General features: G+C 58.4%; 5 protein-coding genes across 7 annotated transcripts; all 5 read right to left on the bottom strand.

Annotated features, from left to right (window-relative positions):
* Window positions 1–186: 186 nt before the first annotated feature.
* Window positions 187–1,871, bottom strand: ABB37_07647 (hypothetical protein; the record flags this gene model as incomplete). Its single annotated transcript, XM_015806366.1, has 1 exon — window positions 187–1,871. Exon 1 carries the CDS (start codon window positions 1,828–1,830, stop codon window positions 187–189), a length of 1,644 nt encoding a protein of 547 aa, XP_015655288.1. The 5' UTR covers window positions 1,831–1,871.
* Window positions 1,872–2,310: 439 nt separating this feature from the next.
* Window positions 2,311–8,242, bottom strand: ABB37_07646 (putative Zinc carboxypeptidase; the record flags this gene model as incomplete). Of its 2 annotated transcripts, none has more annotated exons than XM_015806364.1 (1): window positions 2,311–8,242. In XM_015806364.1, the coding sequence occupies exon 1, from the start codon at window positions 6,997–6,999 to the stop codon at window positions 2,311–2,313; it is 4,689 nt and encodes a 1,562-aa protein (XP_015655286.1). In that variant the 5' UTR covers window positions 7,000–8,242. The 2 variants fall into 2 exon arrangements, with proteins under 2 accessions (XP_015655286.1, XP_015655287.1); XM_015806365.1 differs by having other exon boundaries at window positions 2,311–7,872.
* Window positions 8,243–9,728: 1,486 nt separating this feature from the next.
* Window positions 9,729–13,208, bottom strand: ABB37_07645 (hypothetical protein; the record flags this gene model as incomplete). The annotated part of the gene is made up of 1 exon (XM_015806363.1): window positions 9,729–13,208. Exon 1 carries the CDS (start codon window positions 12,522–12,524, stop codon window positions 9,729–9,731), a length of 2,796 nt encoding a protein of 931 aa, XP_015655285.1. The 5' UTR covers window positions 12,525–13,208.
* Window positions 13,209–13,752: 544 nt separating this feature from the next.
* ABB37_07644 (putative mitochondrial hypothetical protein) lies at window positions 13,753–14,456 on the bottom strand (the record flags this gene model as incomplete). The annotated part of the gene is made up of 1 exon (XM_015806362.1): window positions 13,753–14,456. The coding sequence occupies exon 1, from the start codon at window positions 14,359–14,361 to the stop codon at window positions 13,753–13,755; it is 609 nt and encodes a 202-aa protein (XP_015655284.1). The 5' UTR covers window positions 14,362–14,456.
* Window positions 14,457–15,523: 1,067 nt separating this feature from the next.
* Window positions 15,524–18,046, bottom strand: ABB37_07643 (putative palmitoyl acyltransferase 2; the record flags this gene model as incomplete). 2 transcript variants are annotated; one of them, XM_015806360.1, is made up of 1 exon in its annotated part: window positions 15,524–18,046. In XM_015806360.1, the coding sequence occupies exon 1, from the start codon at window positions 17,237–17,239 to the stop codon at window positions 15,524–15,526; it is 1,716 nt and encodes a 571-aa protein (XP_015655282.1). In that variant the 5' UTR covers window positions 17,240–18,046. The 2 variants fall into 2 exon arrangements, with proteins under 2 accessions (XP_015655282.1, XP_015655283.1); XM_015806361.1 differs by having other exon boundaries at window positions 15,524–17,957.
* Between the last annotated feature and the right edge of the window lie 1,019 nt (window positions 18,047–19,065).

The raw sequence follows: 19,065 nt of genomic DNA, 5'->3' as shown, positions 1-19,065 counted from the left end.
AGGGGAGGGGGGCACCCTCAGTGAAAGCACCAACTCATAGTCATGCACAGTGTTGTTGCCATCGTTGTTGCGGTCTCACGCATTTGCACGTTATGTGAGTTCTTCTTTTTCTTGGGCAGGTGAGATGAACAGTACAGAAGAAACAAACAGCTGTAGAAAACTGTCTGTGTGCGGTGGCGGCGCCCATCAGAGAGATGCGAAGTCGTGCTCGGCGACCACGAATCCCCTTCTCTTCTCCGCACGAAGTTCAACGGAGATCCAACCGGTGTGTTGCAACGCGGAGGGGGAAGTGGAGAGTCTGCTCCCCACCCCCACCGTGGAGCTCGCCGACGGCGATGGCTTGCACGGCTTCCAGTAATGCGACACGTGTTCAGAATCCGCCGTTGGGTAGAGCAGAGAGGTGTTTGACTGCGTTGCCGGGATTACCACGAGCTTCGCATCCGCGAGTGAAACACCCACTGCCGCTAGGAGGCCCACGACGTGTGTCAGGAGCCACGCCGCCTCGACCACAGTGCACTGCACACGCGTCAGGTCCACACGCAATCCCCACCGCTTGCTGTCTTCGCGCTGCACCTCCACAAGAGCGGCTTCGTGCTCTGGTACGAGCGTGGCAAAGTGCCGGACCCACTGCGCCGTGCAGGTCTGCACCTCCTGCACAATCGCCGTCGGCGGCGCGGGGCTGCTCTCCACCGCGTTCGCCGCGATGAGAAAGGGCGCGGACAGCACGCGGCGACGCTCACGACGTCTCTTCTCGTCTTCGTCGGCCCGACGCAGCAGAGGGACTCGAAGGCGACGGGGCCACTCCCCCACCACGCGCCATAAACGGTTTGGCGTATTTGGCGAGTTGGGGCGCACCGCGTTCGGCGAGAGCAGAGCGGGGAACACCGCAGCCTCGGGTCGGTTGTACCGCAGCACCGTCCCCAGCAGCGAGAAGAGAGAAAATGGGTCGCGCCAGAGCGCGGCGAGACGTCCGCTTCGCTCAAACGCCTTCAGCGCGTCTGCCCTGTCGTCTTTCCTTTTCGAGGAGTCGAAGGACAGCATGGAGGCAGAGGCGGTCGTGCGGGTCGCCGCGGAGGGCCACCAGCGACGGAAGGTGGCGGTCGACGGCGCCCTGCACTCTCGCAGCAACGTCGCGCCGCTGTGCTTTGCGGCCGAGACGAACTCACCGGTGCGGAAGATGCCCTCCACGTCTTGCGTGAGCAGTGTCACGTTGCGACCGTCCACCGTAAAGCCCAGGCAGTGGCGCTGGGTGAAGGCCTTCTGGTGCCATTTCCGCAGCCCAGACGCGTCCACATCCCAATCCTCCAGCGTCTGACCCTCCACCTCGATAATCGTGCGGTACACCACCGTGCAAAGCGGCGGCGGCGTCTGCGTCGACGATGACGACGATGACTTCTGCTTCTGCCGTGCCTCGTGCAGCTCCTTGTGCGCATACAGCGTGGCTCGGCGAACGCCGCCGCCGATGTCCGCCAGCGTTGAGGTTTCTTCTTCCTCAACGAGCATGACTGTGGGGAAAGTTAGTTGCACCTCGTTGTGCACGTCCAGCCATCCCTGCAGGCCTTCTCGGGCGATCGGACGCACCTCCTCAGGTAGGTTGACAATGGCGATTTGTGGTGTAGCCGTTGACGAAGCCGATGCGTTTGTTTTGGTGGTATTGGTCCAGATGGCCTGCGGTGTCTCCCCCTTGTAGGACTGCACCAGTGTGTAGCCGATGTACGTGCCTATGGCAGCCACGCCCAATACCACCGCCAGTTTTTGCCGGGACGTGTACTCGGTGGTGTCGGCAGCATCTGTAGAGGCCTTCAGCCCCTCCAAAGACGGCCCCTGCATCGCGCACGCGCCGCGGGTTCTCTTTCTTGGAAGCGAGTCCTGCAGTCAAACGGCCCGTAAAGAAATGAAGGGAAAGAAGAAAAGCAGGTCATGCAGAGGTGAAGAGGGACACAAGGACACTGGAGACACGGCGAAGGACATCACAGACGAAGGCACGCCGCAACGGCGAAGGAGAGGCAGACGGGTCGCCCTCCCTTACAGCTTCGTCTGCACCCCATCCCGTCACCCCGCTCATCTTTGGAGTGAACGAGGCGATTCCGCGGAAGGTAATCAAACGGAAATAATAATAAAAACAGCTACCATCACGCAGAGGAAAGCACCGACGTGCACACTGTCCGCTTTGCTTCCATTTCGCACTTCTCACGCACAAAAGCACCGTTCACTGCTTGCACGATTTCCCTTTGTTCTCTAATCTGTTGTTCTCCTTTTTCTTTGAAGAGAGAGGGAGGGGGACACGTGCTCCCTCAAGGCGGAGCGACTCTATAAGAACAGGTTTGTGGGGATTTCGTCGTCCACACTGCTGGCGCTGCTGCGCTCCACGTCAATGTCCTCCTCGGCGCTGCTCGCAGACGAGTTAAACCCCGACCAGTCGTGATCGTCGCTGCCAGAGTCGGAGGAGGAGGAGGAGGGACTGCGGTCACCCGTGTCCGAGTTGTCACCGCGATTAGCCCTCTTCTCTCGGTCCTGCTTCCCGGCCTTGCCCACCACCTCCGTATCGCTCCCCTCCGCCACACTCCACACCTCGCTGCCGTCGACGGTGCGCTGGTCGGCGTCGTCTTCGGCGTTGTCGCCGTCGTCGCCCTCCTGCACGGCCGTCTCACGCTGGTGCGCGAGAAAGAGATAGTTGAGCGCGTCCAGCTGCCCAGCCGCGGACACGGCAGGTGGGTGCGTCGCAGCGTCGTGCACGGTGGTGTTGCTGGCGGTTGCGCTGGCGTGAGAGGACGAGGCGTTGCCTTGCCGTCGATCACTGCGGGTGGCAATCGCGTACGGTCCTGCCCGCGGCTCCGATGACGCGATGTCCTTGGCCAGCTCTTCGCGCCGACTCCTCGGGGCATCGCGCCCGCTCCCCGCTGCGGCGGTGGCGCCCCACAGCGCCTGCATCACCTCCGCACTGCAGCCACACCGCGCCCCTATGCCGCTCTTGCGAAGCTTCTCGCTGCTCACGTTGCTCACGTTGCCGCTGCCGCCGTCGCTTGTGGGTGCGGCAGCGGCTGCCGTCGTTACGGCGATCCATTGCTCCGCCAGAATTGCGACAGCGCGAACAAAGGCGTCGCCCATGGCGCGGAAAACGGTTGGGCTGTAGTGCACCTCCTCTTTCCACAGCGTGCCTGCTGTGCTCGCTGCATCGGTGAGGGGCACTAGCAGGTCCGGCAGGCTGACACGGCCACCAACCATGGTCCCCTCAAAGCCGTAGCTCATGCGGACACCGAACTCGTCGTACAGCACGATGCGCGCGGAGCTGATCTTGTCCTTGGTCACCGCATACGAGCTCTGCGAGAGGGAGAAGGAAGGAAAGAGAGAGTTGAGCAGCACGGCGAGGAGTTTCTCCGGTCCCAATGGGGCGTCGGTTGACGTCTGGCGCACCCGCACGCGTCGCCGGCGGCCACCACCGTCACCGGTGGAATCGCTACCGCGACCTTTTGCCCTCTCGTCTCTCCCGCCCAGGTGATGGGCGACACCCTTCATCGTCTCGGACGTGCACCCGTACACGAGAAAGTTCTTCGCACGGGAGTGCCCGTGGAAGTCGGCAAACATGACCGTCTGTCTGCCTTCCTCCTGTCTCCAGTACCGCAGCAACTGCTTCAACGCGTACAAGGTGGGATTCAGCTCCGCCTTGGGCGCGAGGTAGTCGCGGTTCATGTCCATGCCCGCAAAGGAGCAGCGGTGGTTGCCCATCATCACACCATCCACGTTCAGCATCGGCACAACTTTAAACACGAAAGTTTCGCACAATAGCGCCGACCACGCCGCAGCGGCGGCCGACGGTCGCAGCAGAGCGTCCAGCAGGCCCTGCATCACCCAGCTGGCGTTCGTCTCACCAGGGTGCACGCGGGCGACCAAAAGGGCAATGGGGCGACGTCGTATTTCGTCCATCGTGTAGGGCTCCTCCGAGCCGCGGCGGTGCAGCGCCGTCACCGTCAGCAGCGGCACCTCCAACCCTCCCGGCGTCACACAAAGCGTCTGCGCACGCAGGGCGGGCGTGAAGCTGGACTGCATCTGCGCCGCCAACCACGACACGTGCTGCCGCAACTCCGTATACGAAAAAGGGAAGCAGTTCGCCAGGTACACCCGCCCTGACGCCTCCGCCGGCATCGTCACCGAAAACGTCACCGTGAAGTAGTTCTTCTGCTTTTTACCTCCCCCGTCGCTGTCGTCTTCGTTGCTGTTGCCGCTGGTGGCACTGCGTCCAGCGGGGGACGCGAGGGCCGGCGTGGGCGTTCGTCGCTTCGCCACGACCGGTGGTGGCGGCGGCGGTGTGCGCGAAGGCAGCGTCCGCGCAGCCGTGCCGCCGGCGTTGGCTCGAGTGGGGAAAAACCGCTGCGGTGCATTTGCAACCGGCGACGCGTGGGCAGACGCGGCACTGCCGCCGCCGCTCTCCGCGTCCTTCGTGAAGAAGTGCGTGCGCACCGGTCGCTCGTAGGTGTTGCGGAAGTAGAAGATGTTGTGCCCCGCACGCTGCCAGTGTGGCGGCGCACACGGCTTCTTGGTGCCCTTGTTCGGACTGCCTCTGCTGCTCTCCGGCACGTGCAGCAGCAGCGGCTTCTGCCCGTCGTTGAAGGTAGATCCTTGCTTTTCCATGTTGAGGATGTTGAAGTGGTAGGTTTTGCCCGGGGCGAAGCCGCGTACGCCGAAGTTGAACCACTGCGTGTAGGAGTTCGTCGCGGTATCCCACGCGAGGACCAGGTCAAACTCGTTGTCCGCCACCTCCACCACGCGCTGCAAATTGCCGCCTTCGTAGTCGGAAAAGAAGCCAATGCCGTCGTGGCTCGGCTGCACGGCGGCGTCGGTCACAGCAGGGCCTGCGCTGCTTCTGCGCTCATACACCACCTTGTAGACGTGCGGGTTGCAGGTGGCGTCGCACGCCGTCTCGTCCAGTTGGGCAAGTCGGGCGATGTGGTGACGCAGCACTCGCACTCGATCCTCCTGCGGGACCTCCTTCAGTGGAACTTGAAGGTGCTCGTCCTCGCTGACGCTTTTTACGTGAATGGGCTTGCCCTGCCAGTGTTCCGCCGTGGTGGGTGGGGCTGCATCTGTGAAAGGCCACGGCAACTGTCCCTCGCTGAACTCACTCAGCGCGGAGGCGGCATCGACGGTGCCGTGGTGAAGCTCTGGCGAGAAAAGACTCGGCTTCGTATCCACCAGCAGCAGCCCGTCTTCCATGTCGCCGCCCTGCGCGGCACCAAAGTGGGACAGCAGCGGACTCAGCACGGCATCCGGCACGCTGGTGAACTGCTCTGCGGCACTGAGGCACTGCGTTCCCGTCGTGTTCGTGTGCGAGGACGCGTTGCTGCCGCCGTCATGCCGCGCGTGGGCTTCATCAACGGACAGTGCCGCGGCGCAGGGAGAGGACAGCGGTGCAACAGCGGACAAGGCAGCCGTCAGATTCCCCGTCTGCGAGGTGCTCGTGCTGTCGTTTCCACTCTTGAAGTCCCTCGCCGCAGAGGCCACCGTTGCTCTTGTCGTCTCTTGCGAGGTGGAATGGAAACGCCGCAGCGCCACGGGAATGCGTTGATCAACGTAGCACGAGGAGCGCCCCGCGAGGGCCGGCAGTTGTAGGCAGCCGTAAATGGTCGCCATTTGGATGTAGTAGTGATGCCACTGCTGCGCCGCCGTCTCGCTCAGCGCGAGGACGCTCGTCACGAGCGACTTCAGTCCGCCAAAGTCGCTTATATCCACCAATGCACCCGCACGATCTGCTTCAAAAAGGGTGCTGAGGAGCATCAGCACAACGTGAACGCACTCCCGGCGTGGCGCCAGCTGCGTAGCCACTTCGGACGGGGGTGCGAGAAAGATCAAGCACCCGCGCGGCACGTGCAAGCGCAGCGCCAGTGCGGAGACCTCACATTGCACCTTGTCGCAGCTGCCGAGGCGGTGAAGCAGCGCGACGCACCAGAGCAGCATCAGCTCCACATGGCGCAGCATCTTCACCACCCACGCCGGGGCCCAATGGGTGTGGTCGATCGCCACGAGCGGACCCACGGTAGGGTGCAGCGTCTCCTCCTGTCGTTCGTACACCACATTCGTCAGCAGCACGGGGGCCACCTGCGAGAGAAAGTAGGTCGTCATGGCGATGGCCGTTGCGCACACATCGGCACCCCGGCTGCCCAACTCCTTCGCGGACGCCGCGTTGCCGGTAAAGACGAACAACGTGAAGCAGAAGTGAGAGAAAGCGGCGACGGACCACTGCGAGCGGGCCTGAAAAGCACGTAAGGCCTTGAGGGTATCTTTACGGGTGTGTGCCTTGGCGTACGCTTTCGTCATCTCCCGCAGGCTCTTGCCCGGCCCAAGCAGCGACACGGTCTGCTGAAACGCCGCGAACTCCGCCTCCACGACCGCGAAGATGGAGAAGGCGCAGGCGAGGGTACAGTCGAGGCTCTGCGACAGTCGAAAGGCGGCGGAGAGCTTCACGTTGAAGGTGTGGCCCAACGTGAAGAGAAGACCCGCCGCCTCGCACGCACGCAGGCACGACGCGCGGGCAGCCGTCGTCGTCGTTTCACACTGCAGCCGTCGCCGGCACTCCTGTAACACGGCGGTGCAGACGCGCAGCAGGCCGAGCTTCTCGCACAGCAGCACTGCCCTGCGTTGCCGCTCCCCCGCCATATGGCGAAGCACGTTGTACACGAACGTCAAGATCGTCGCCACCACCTGCGCCTCCCGCGTCGCCAGCGGAGAGCGGGCTGCGTTCACGAGAATCGGGAACGCGTGCGTGTTCTTGTGCAGCAGCAGCGTCCACGCCTTGCGGCGGTCCTTACGCGACAGGAAGAACCCGGAGGCGGTGGAAATGAGGGGGGACTCCAGCTGTGCGTTGCACGACTTGCTGCGCTGGAAATGCGAGCCGGCGGCGGCGTCGTGCGGCGGGGCCAGCGGCGCGAGGGCCTCTACTGCGGTGGCCGCCTGTAAGGAGGAGAAGAGCATCCCCTGAATTTCCTCGATGTTCTGAACCACCATCGTGGCATCCTCCTTCGCGTTGCTGCCTTTACCGCCCGCCACGCTGGGGGACCGGCTGAGACGACGCTCTCGAGCATTGGTGTTGCCCGCCACAACACTCGAATCCCTGTCCGTCGAGTCCCTCGAGGCGTTGCACACCTTCTTGATCTGCTGCAACGCCTCAGGGATAGCGGTGAAGGAGTCCTTGAGCCACGGCGCAAACCCATGTGTGCTGGCGCTTGAAGAAAAGGAGCGCGGGGGCGGGCGCGGGGGCAGGTGCGCCTTCGCCTCCGTTGGCGTGGTGGGCACGGGGGACGCGTTGGGCCGTAGATAGGGCATGCGCGTCCGCAGAGACGTTCCCTTCGCTGCGATGCGCCTCGCTGCCGCGGTGACGGGTGCTGCCCGTGCTTTGACGCCGCTGTTGTTCTTTTTGGCTTTGGCCGTCGTGGGGGACGTGGCCGCAGCACTGGTGCCAAGCGGAGGTCGCTGCACCAGCGATGACCCCCGTTTCTGGGCAACGACGGGGGGTCGCATTTCTTGACTGGAGACGGGGAAAGATCCGGTGCGGCTCTGCGCGTTTCCGCTGCGTTGTGGAACGCTCGATTTCGTTTCTTCTCAAACGAAAGCACGCGCTGGTTGGATAAATATGTACGTAGGTATGTATATACACAGTTGGGGAGATGCCCTCTGCGTTGTGGTGGTTGAGTGTGTGTCAACACGGCGAGATGAACTGCACTCGTCAACCACCGCAAAACGAAAAGAGGCACACGAAGTTAGGCGGCGCTGTGGATAGCTACGTTAAGCATTAGAGAGTGGCGCACGTCCACAACGGCGGGTAACAGCAAAGAGAGAAAATTTTTATGCAGGTTTACATAGAATAGCGCCGTAGGGTCTGGCGAAGTACAAAGAAACGGAACAATAAAAAGAAGCAGATTATGGAGAGAGTTGGCAGCAAACGCAGTGTGAAGTCAGCAGGAAACGCAGGCTGGGACCCAAAAGCACACACCCAGCGAGAGAGAGAGAGAGAGATGCGTTCAGAGCAAAGGAAAAGACCTGCGGCAGAAATCCAGCAAGAAGGTCAGGTAGATGAGGTCAAATGAGGATCCCTCTAAAAACAAAAAACAAAACGCTACTCAACTGAAAGAACGATTCGACGTGGCAGAGAATTGAAGAGGAAGAGGAAGCAGCGTGGATGTGTTTTTCCCTTCCTCTTTAGTACGTTCCTTGAGAGAGCCTATAGTAATAATTGTGGCTGCGATAGACTATGAATGAAAGAACGCGGCATTTCACGTTTGGTACGGGAAAAGAAAATGTGATGAAGACGGTAAAGAAGACACGGTACGACGAGAAAAGAAAAGGGGGGATCAGCGCTAAAGGAAGGAACAACAAAGAGCTAAAGACCCTTCATCATGCTTTTCCTCCATACACACATTTCAATCCAACACTTTTCCCAGCAGTGACGCAAAACTCCGGGGAGATGCAATCGCAAGCTCTCAGTCACGCCCTGCGGATTCACTGAGGTCGAATACACCAGACGCTAAAAAGAAAGATGTATCCGATTTCTGCACCGCCACCGGCAACACCAAGAGTGGGCAGCACAGTTCTGTGGCACGTAGAAACGTGGTCTTGCGACGCCGCTTTCTTTTTCCTAAAACCTTCCTCCGGCGTATGTACTTCGATGAATGACAATTTAATTTTTCTACTGTTCTTCAGTTAGTTTCATTTAAGCTTCTTCAAGTGTTTTCCACATTTTACTATGTTACATATCTTTTGTGATTCCGAAAGAAGAAGAGTTCTTGGCGTCAACAGTAGCCAACAACGTGGTAGAGACGTACTGTGTTTTTATAAAGCTGACTCGCAACGAGAGCGCCCTGCTGCGAAGACGAAGAACGAGGAGAATAAAGGAAAATTTTTAGAGAAAACAAAAGCGTACCAGAATCTAGCGGTACATTAAGATAGAGATACGCTACAGGCCGAAGCAGTAGACGAACAGCTACCGGCTTTTCGTGTTCAGGGCACATTGTTCTTAATTACAGCCAGTTGTTCGACAAGCGTTCCTTCATCACCTGATACCCAGCGTTTCACACCGGTGAAAGAAAAAAAGAGTGGCTTGTCATCCACAAGAGTCAAAGGTCTACTGTAGAAAGGGAATGCAAATAAATCGTTTCCGAATCTCTACCACCACCATTCCGCCAAACCATTTGCGCCAAACAGAAAACCACCGATGTGCAGCGCCGCTTCTCACGTTGACAGACCTCATTGCGACGAGGACATTCACGAGAAACGAGCGTCCACAGATTCACCGCTTTCATGTTTCCCTTCTTTTTTTTCATAGGCAGATGCAGAGTTCGAATCGAAGAACGGTGGAAGAGAAGAGAGAAGTTTTAGCGCACAGAAGAAAAATGGTAGACAGGAAAAGGGCGTTATCTTAATTCTAAAACAAAAACAGGGGAAGAGAAAACACTCGAAGAAAAAAAAGAGTTGCCGGAGAACAATCAACCGAAATCGACGCGTCAACAACAAAGGTACCAAATCAATATAAAAAAGGTTTATAAACGAAAAGAGCGAGGTAGAAAAGAAAAAAGGTAAACAATAAGGAGAAGACCTAAATAGAAAAAGAGTGTTTTGTCAGGGGCTGTCGCAGCGCCTGCCGCTGGAACCGGCGAGTGGAAGCAACGCAGCCACAAGAAACAAGAAGCGAGTTTAATAGAATAGCATACATGCAACGTCGATGCGCTTTAGAACACCGCTCACGAGGGTTGGCTGGTGATCCGGTCGAGGTCCTCTAACATGATCTGCGCTAAAGCGACGTTGTTGGGGTCGTGACTGGCGTCGGTGTCTTCCACCGCGCGGCGCAGCACCTCCCGAGCACCCTTCGTGTCGCCCTGCTGGAGAAGCTGCGTCGCGTCGGTGAGAAAACCGAATTTCGCGCCAAGGCGCTCCTGCCTCTGCACAACGAGGTGCCACTCCTCTTCCTGGGCGGGGACGAGGTCGAGGAACTCGTACATGATGGGGTACCTCTCCACCGGTGCACTGGGCTGTATACCCATAGGCGGCCGCCGCGTGCCCCCCGTCACCGCGACGGCGCCGGTCGTGGAGGACGGAGGCAGCGACTTGATGCCGCAGGGACGTGCCAGAATGTGGCTCGCCGTGTTGTTCCGCGCCCGGGCATTCATGAGGATGCCGCGGAAGGGGTGCTCCGACCCGCCTGTGGAGCCTTGCATGGAGGGCAGGCGGCGGAACATGGCCAAGCCGCGCTGCAGCAGCTGCGCCGGGCCCTGGTGGTGGCGGGAATCAAAGAAGTGGATGGCGCGGTTGTTGCCACGACCGAGGAAACCCACCAGTGAGTGCGGCGCCGACACCACGGCGGCCACCAACTCCTGCTGCTCATCGGGGGACGCCGGCGGTGGCTTGGGGCGGCTCTGGAAGGCCTCCATAATACGACGGGCCTTCTCCACAGCGACAAGCACCGGCTCGCTGCTAAAAGGCATGAGGCCCCACACGAGACACAAAATGTCCTCGTAGGCGGTGAGAATGTACGCGTTGGCGTCTCCACTGCCCTGCTCCCGTGCGTCCTCGATGGCTTCCATCATTGCCTCGTAGTTGGTGGCGATCGTCTGTTGAATGTTGCGGCTTACCGCCATGCCGCCTTGCATCGAGCTGCGATTGAACAACTCGTGGATGATGTTGGTGTCGTCGTAGATGTTGCGGTAGGCAAGGTAGAGCGACGTGACCGTCTTGAGCTGCGGCAGCGAGTTGATATGGGCCGCTTGTGGCACGTTGTGCGCGCCGCCGCTGTTGGTGCTGCCGGTGCATGACACGCGGATGTGGTTTTTGCTGTGGGACAGCGCCGACGGCGAGGTTAAGCCGCTGGGTGGGATGAAGATGCTGCTCATCGATGAGCGCACAATCGAAGACAGCGTCGACGCCGTGTCTTCGGAGCCATCCCGCGTGATGGTGGGGCTGTGCGCGGCCAACCGCATCATCCCCTGCTCGGTCCCGCGCGGATCCGTGGGCGACTGCATCTGTGGGCTGTTGGGCGTCCCGGTGAAGCCACCATAAGCCCCTCGTTGCGGTCCCCCACCCCCGTTGCTTTCCGATGGGACCCGCGGAGCCACCGCTGCCCTATCGGTGAGCACAGTGGCACCCCAACGATAGTCGCATGTTCCCTGTTGGTGGCTGGAGCGATGCGCACTCTTGCGAGCTTGCAGTGCTGCGCACATCGCAAAGAGAGTGACAATAATAAACGTCGGAATCGGGGAGAGGTAGCTGACCACGCGGATTGCGCGAGGCGTGGGTTTGTTCTCGGGCATGTATGGAATCCATGTCACCACCTCGAGTGCCACGGCGGCAACGTACACGGCGAGGCCGACAAGCCACACGACAGCGAGGCTGCTCCAGCACGTCATGAAGCGCAGCACACGCATGTGGCAGTTCTGCGCTGCTTTCGGGCAGGCATCGTACAACCTCACAAGGGGAAGGAGGGTGGACCACAGACACGGCACGGAGAGGGCGGGGAAGGCGAGCATGAGGCAGTGCGTATCGTACTCGAAGAAAATCGACGCGACCAGGATAAGCAGTGTGAGGGCAATCGTGACGTAAATCGACACGACGGGCATCATAAAGGCGACGCAAGCAACCTTAGAGCTCGACGCAGACGCGCGCGAGGTGGGGCCGGTGTATCCGGCTACCCGCGGTGCCCTAGCCGGCCCCCCTGGCGAGTCGTTTCCCATCTCAGCCACACCGGTTTTATGCGGGTCCGACGCGGCGGAGAGACTGTCCGATCCCACGCGCTTCTGCACGACCACCTGTGCCGCACGTGGCGCTGACCCGTGCGGCGGTGATGGCGCGGTGGCCCTCGGCAACGCCCCTGCCGGCGAGCGCCCCGACGCAGGCGGGGACAGGAGAATGGTGTCCTCCACTTCGCTACACGCGCGATCCCCGGCCATCGTCGGCCCATGCGCCCGCACGACTACGCGACGATTGCCCAGCATGCCCTCCGTCTTGGTGACGAGTGGGTTCTCGCCGGTAGCTGCCGTGGTGGACTCGTACGAGACGCTGTCGACGTTGGTGTGCGCGACGGTGGCCGTCGACTCCTGGATGCTGGTCAGGTCCACCTCGCTGGCGACGTCATCGAATGCCCGCGATTCATTGAAGCCGGTCAAGCGGTCGACTTCATCATTGGTGGGTCTGGCAGCGGCTTTGGTGGTGGCGGTGCACTGCCGCACTGCTGGTGGACTCGGCGTGTGCAGCGCCGCTCCGTGCGGGCGACGGGTGCCCGCGACGTCGTCATGGGGGAGTTGGGTTGTGGTTCGCGGGTGCGCTGCGGTGTGGCGGCGGTGGTTCAGCGTCCAGGCAGAGATGATCGCCGCACCGTTTAAGATGAGCCACACGGCAAGGAGAGCGGCGGTGGCGAGCGCGAAGCCGAAGGAGATCCACCGTTGATGGAGGCCGCAGACGACGGTGAGGGCGACGTAGTAGCAGAGTGGGAAGAGACCCCAAAACCAGCACAGCATGCGAACGACGCTCAAAAGTACCTTGGACATCACGCGGACTACAGGAAGGTGATGCTCACAGCAGAGTTTGCTACGCGATGTAAGTAGAAAGGGGGAACAATGCGACGCAAAAAGTTTCCCCGTGAAAGCAGAGAGAGAAGCCTCAAGCGCTTCGTTCTATACCTTGTCGCTGTGTGTGTGCACGCGAGTGTGGGTGTGTGCAATGTTGTCTTGCCTCCGTCGCAAGGTAAAATGCAGCTTGCGCTCAACGACGTTGAAGTCTCGAGAGGTGAAAATATACGAGAAGAGTCGAGGGGAATGACGCAGTGAGACTCAGAAAAAAATAAAAGGGAAAGCTAGGTACATGCAGTTTAAAGAAAGATAAAGAAGAACGGTTGATTGAAAACCAAAAATAGAGAACTAAAATGTGTTCTACTCCAAGTCTTACCACAAAATAAAGTGCAGAGAGCGCAAATGAAACGCTGATGCCAAGAGGAAAAAAACGAAAAAGAGAGGTTTCCAGAGTTAATGAAACAACAAGGGGTGCAGGACTGCTTAAGACATGTACGGCGCGTCGGTCCGATGAACGTCAGCTCCGCGTCGTAGCAAAAACAGTACACGAAAACCGTTATGCCAAAGCGCACAAATCTGTAAATGGAATACGTGTGAGTGGGAGCGTATCAGCTGTATAGCAAAAGAACATAGAAGGAAGAGGAAGGAATTAGAGTAGATTCTGCAAACGCGCGAAAGCACCAAAACGGAGATGAAGAGAGGGAGAGGACGGAGAGACAAAAAGCGAATAAGTGAATGAGGAGTCAAAAACAAAGGAAGAGTACAAGCAGCAATCACGACGCTGAAGGCATAGCCGAATACGCGGTACATTCACACAGCACCGATTTAACGGCTGCTGAGAAAAACAAAAACGCTCTATCGCCCACACACACACCTCCCTCCACTTTCAATATGTTTTCTTTTTTTAACAGCGTTGTACGCGTCGACAAGTTCCAGCACACGTGCGACACAAGCGTCAGTTTTCTTCTCTCGTGTACACGTGATGGTAAGATATGGGAGTCTGAAAACAGGACCAAAAACCGCGCCATTGCAAGCCAACAGTGTGAAGAAGAAAAAGAGAAACGAAGACAAAGACGATGCCGTGAAGCAACAGAAATACCCAACGGCGTAGGCAGCGGTACATACGTCTCCGTTTGTTCCTGCAACGGGCGCAGCAGTATAAAGCAAACCAAAATGAAAAGGAGAAGCAGCAACGCCTCATTCCTCCTCAAGGGCGTTTTTTATCGACAATCTCCACTTCAATCTCGGCTTCCGCAATGGGTGCTGCGGCGGGCCTCGCGCTCTCCTCCTTCTTCTCACTCTCAACAAACTCAACCTCCGTTGCCCCCTCCGTGTCGTAGCTCTCCACCGTCTCCTTCGGCAGACTCACGTCATCCGGCTCCAGCTGCTCCTCCATAAAATCTTTGTTCACTTTTCCTGTCTTCAAGTCGTACGACAGCTTTGCGGCTCGTGCCACCTTCTTACCTTTCTCGTTCTCGCCGACGCCGAAGGCCATCATGCCCATCGATCCCCCCGGCATGCCGTCGCCGCTCTGCAGGGCCGACTGCAGCATCGATGCCATGCTGTCCCGCATCTCCGGCGTCATGTTCGCACGTAGGGTGCTTTGCATCGCTGCGATGCCGTGCGGCTCCATGAAGCCGCTTCCCGGTTGGAAGCGACCGTTGAAGAACTCCGGCGTGGAGCTCTGCGGCGGGGACGACGTGCGCGCCTTCGCGAGAATGTCGGAGAACTGCGTGTATCGATCCTCATCGCTGAGTAGCGGCCGACTGAGTGCAAAGGGGCCCGCGGCAAGGCGTCGCACCGACCAGCAAAGCATTCCCTTGAGAAAGAGGAAACAAAACAAAATATGTGTAATATATCTTTCAACACGCACCTAAGCGGTTTCAATCAGTCGAAGTTACGCCTCGACCTACCCGCGTAGTCACGCGGGTTGGGGAAAAGACAAAGGCGGAGAAAGAAGCAAAGCCGGTAACACGAGAAAACAGAAAATTTCGTTGATGACAAGAGGGAATAATAATAAAAAGGCATCGCAAATCGCTGCTGTAAGCGCACCCCGACACGAGGAGCCGCGGCGCATGACGTTGCGCCTCCACGTCGTCCCCTGGCTCTTCATCTGCAGCGCCGACAAAGCAACAACAGAGAAAACAAAAAGGAGCGACGCACTTGTCAGCCCACGCAGGCATCCGCAGAAAAGCACCGCTTGGCATCTCCGCAACATAGGAGACACAGCAGGGAGAAGAAGAGCGACACGGGCACACGTGCCGAAAGCGAGCCGCCGCTGCTGGCGGCTTCCGCTCGCGCATGTCGCGTTTTTCTTCCGTTTTCACTTTGAAAAGTGTAGCGCAGCTACGTGGGTGCAACACAGATAAACACACAAATGCATATATATGTATCATCCTTAATTGATATAAACAAACGCCCACTACCGCCTCCTCCAACTCGTGACGCATTCTATGCTACGCTTCCTCCTTGCATGTATCACACCAGCGGAGAAATATGTATTTAAGAAAAGAGCAGCGAGAGAGGAACGAAGTGGCAGAAACAGCAACAAGAACAAAAACGAAAGCATCGTCACGGGGAGAAGCAAAACGATGACGAGCGTGTTTTTTGCGTGCTTGAGAAGTAAAGTTCAGCGAAAGAAAGAAGACGAAAAGAGCTGATGATGAGACCAAAGAGCAACACAGTTAGTACAGCATAAAACTCTTTCTTCTCTCTCTCTCTCTCTCTCTCTTGGGCGCCGTTGGAGCAGCGGAGAACGACGGAGGGGGGAGAGAACGAAAGAAAGGCAGAACGGAAGAGAGCGAAACTTCAGCGTTCGGGTGCGTCCGTTTCGGTGTTGTCGGCGAAGACGGTGCCCTTCTCTTTCTCCTTTCCCACGAACCCTTCACCCGCCCGCTGCTCCACCCTCTTCCGCCATCGACGACCACGTGCTCACGTCGCCGCCATCGGCAGCGCCAGCAGGCGTCCACGGCTAACCCTTAAACCGGCATAGTTTCAATGCCCATGGACATCTTGGTAGGGAAGCGCAGTCCCAACAGTTGCTCCTCCTCCACCCCCAGCTCTGCCAGCAACAAGCTGTCTCCCGTCTTCCCCGGTCCGTTGCCTGCCCCCTCTCCCTTCCCCCGCGTGGTGCCGTAGTTGGGTTGACGGTTGGCGGCCATGTGAATGGAGCTGCTCGCGGACCGCTTCATCATGCTCACGGGCGCCCACTCTCGCTGCGAGGGGTAGGCGCGGAAGGGCAGCAGGCGAAAGAACCACCGCACGACAAATCGGCGGTGCGCCGGCGCATCGCCCTCCATCAACTCGGTATAGAGATGACGCGGCAGTGGATTGCCCGTCGCGTACTCGCCGGGGCTGCTGCGCTTCGCATCGCCGAAGACTTGCAAAAGATTACGCCCTACCCCGAGGTCGTAGATGTTCTTCTTCATGAACGCCTTCATCGAGCGTGCGTGGTAGGGCGAAGAAGAAGCAGCGCCGCCCGCGCCCTCCTCGTTCGAGTCGTCGGAGGAGCCGTACTGCGCAAGGCGACGCTCGTTTTCGAAGATCACCATATCAATAGTCGTGATGTTGTGCCGTGCATACGTGAAATGCCGCACCAACAAATAAGTGGTCATGGCAAAGAACAGCATACACTGTGCGATGCACACAACGACGCCGGAAGAGGGAAGGCCCACGTTGAGCTCCTCCGCGATCGTCGCCCCCACGCCGAGCCCTGTGCGCGTTTGGGTGGAGGAGGCATACGTCGCCGCACCGTCTGGCAGCTGCCGTGTGTTTCTCCAGTCGTACCAGCAGACAAAGAGCGCCACAAAGAGCAGCGTTAGCACCCACGTCGTCAGCAACCACGTGTACAGCAACACCAACAGATAGCTTTTGTAGTTGAAGAAGCCCACGCACTGGCCCAGCCACGGGCAGTGGTGGTCGTACTTGAGAACACAGAAGTTGCACCGACTGCAGTGATGGGCGCGGGGTGGTTTGTAGGTGGCGCACATGGGACAGAAATGAAGATAGCTGTTCTGCACGCTCGTGTAGCTGTTCGCCTGCGGGTTAAAGAAAAACTGCTCGTTGGGGCGCGGCGGCGACGACAACGGTGCAACAGCCACCACGGCGTCGGTTGACTCAGCGGCTGGCGGCGTGTCAGCAACCGCAACAGCAGTCGCACTCGCTTGATCCTCCTCTGCGGCTGCCTTCTTCGCGCCAAAGGTGCGCAACCGGCCGTGCTGCTGGGCGTTGAACGCTGTTGTGGAAGGCGGGTAGAGGTCCGCGGGAGAGTCCGAGTAAGCCAGGGGCTCGTAGAAGGTGCTTAGCGCCAGCGTCGCGCTCTTCGTGGCCCGCTGGCGGAACACCGCAGGCACCCGTCCAGGCGGCGTCAGAAGCGCCACCACGTAAGCCCAGGTCGCCATCGCCAGCAAAAGCCAGGAGGTTGAGAAGAGCACCCACCCCCACATGTGCACCTCCGACAGCGTCGACACGCTGACGGGCGAGAGGCGCGACCAACGACTGCGCTTGCCGCCACCGTTCGCAAGCTCATCGGGACTCAGATAGGCAAAAGGATGCAACAGCGCCGCCGCGAGCGCCGACAAGGTGTCGGGAAACAAATAGGTGTAAAAGCTGTGGGCGGAGTAGGCCGTAGTGACGAGGAGGGCGGTGACCACCACGATGTCGCTCCAGCTACGCTCCGGCCCACAACAGACCATCTAGCCTAGCGACGACAGCGCGACGAAATCGGGAAAACGTGCGAGTTCAATTACCGTGAGAACAGAAAAAGGGGTATCGAGCTTCTTCTTTTTGAGCTGCTCCGACTCGAACCCTCCTTCCCACGCCAAGTGGGCTATGTGTCGGTCTGTATGAGTTGTGTATGGGTGTGTGTGGCGGAGGAATGCCGTTACTATTCTACTTCATATACACAGGCAGAAATGTAAATACCACAGGTAGGATCGAAAGCCAATAGTTTCAAAAATGTGAAAGAGGCCCCGGCTCCTCAAAAGTGTCTCCAGCACCTCCTTTCCCTTTCCCACCTATCGGTGTTGCTTGCGCGTACCGTGGGCGTCTCCCTTTTCTTGAGTACAACGAAGCGGCACAAGCTCCGCATGCAGCGCCACGTTCCTTTTGAATCTTCCGGATGCTGCTATCGCTCCAACACTTTCGGTCTCTTCTTCCTGCGCAGGCGCTACGCCTCTCCGCTACTCAGCTCGCGGCAGAGAATAAACCAATACGCGGCGCTTTGTCGACCACGCAGTCGTTGCTGGTGTGTGCGCGCCCTGACGCTTCTCTTGTGCTTGTGTATATGTGGTGGGTGCGTATCGAGTGTGGCCATGAAATATGATTTTCTTTTCTTTTGCTAAGCAGCTGAACCGCAATCCAACGAATCCTCTCTCTGCCTTTCAGTTCACGACGGAGGTTGAAGCAACGGCTGGTTGGGGGAGTGCGTCGCAGCGATTCAGAGCGCACGAAAGATACAGGTGAATTAGATCGAAGATGCGTGGAAAGGAGGATGGTGAGCCGCGAGAGAGAGAAGCGCGTCGGTGGAGTTGGCCGAGGAAATGAAAAAGTGAAAGAAGCGCAGCGAGAGGGGTGGATTTGCTCCCAAGAGCGATTCACGCGCGTGGCACGCCAGAAAAGAGAAAAGGTGTCGCCGGAGCGGGACGAACAATGCTTCGTGAATGCGCACATACAGGCACGGCTCTTTGCATGAGCCTCTCTGCTTCTCGTGATTCAACCCCGCCCAGACTCGGCTTTTCGTCGAAGAGCGGAGCGGTTCGAATACGCCCTCACGTGCCCTCGGCTGCCGCACGGCTGTGACAGCGCACTCGGGGCCTCCGTAAATTATTTCGGTGACCGTCAGCTTCGTTGTGGTGGTTGTTACTGTTCTTTTTCTTTTTTGGAATAACGATTTTTCCGTTGTGCAGTAGCTTTCTTGCCATGAAGAGGAGAAGATGAAGACGGATTATATTTTATTTTTTGCGGCAAGGAGGAAGCTTTGCCGCTCCAACATCAAACGCCTCCCACGACAACGCCACGAAACGAAGAGGGGCTCGCACGGCACCACAGCGTAGAAGCTCGCCGTAAAGGCTGGCCCGACGAAAAAGAGAAAGGTGACTCGTATGGAAAACAAGGACGGAATTGAAATGAGGCACTCAATCGGAGAAAAGCAAGAGGTGGGAGAAAAGGTCAAAAGGTATATAAAAAAAAGAAATACGCCAGGTGAAGCGAAATGAGATGAGCGAGAAGAGAACGACGCGATGCCGCGGAGGCGAAACGTGTGCCACATACAGGACGGACAGAGCACTTACGGAGGCTTAAGAGCTCCACAGTGCAGTCAGTAAAACGGAGAAAAGAACAGGAAAACATATAATAGTAGTGATAATAATGATAATAAAAGAGAAGAAACGGGAGCGGAGGGGAGTTTGCGAAATAAAGCGGCTTGACTCCCTTTCAGTAGTTGTCGCCACTGGTCATGTAGCTAGACAACACGGTAAAACAGGATTGCTCTTTACAACTCTAATTCTGCTCTTCGCGGGGT

The sequence above is a fragment of the Leptomonas pyrrhocoris genome (genome assembly GCF_001293395.1).
Source record: "Leptomonas pyrrhocoris isolate H10 chromosome Unknown, whole genome shotgun sequence".
NCBI lineage: Eukaryota > Euglenozoa > Kinetoplastea > Trypanosomatida > Trypanosomatidae > Leptomonas > Leptomonas pyrrhocoris.
The sequence above is the reverse complement of the archived record's forward strand: the minus strand, read 5'-3'. Positions and strand labels throughout refer to the sequence as shown.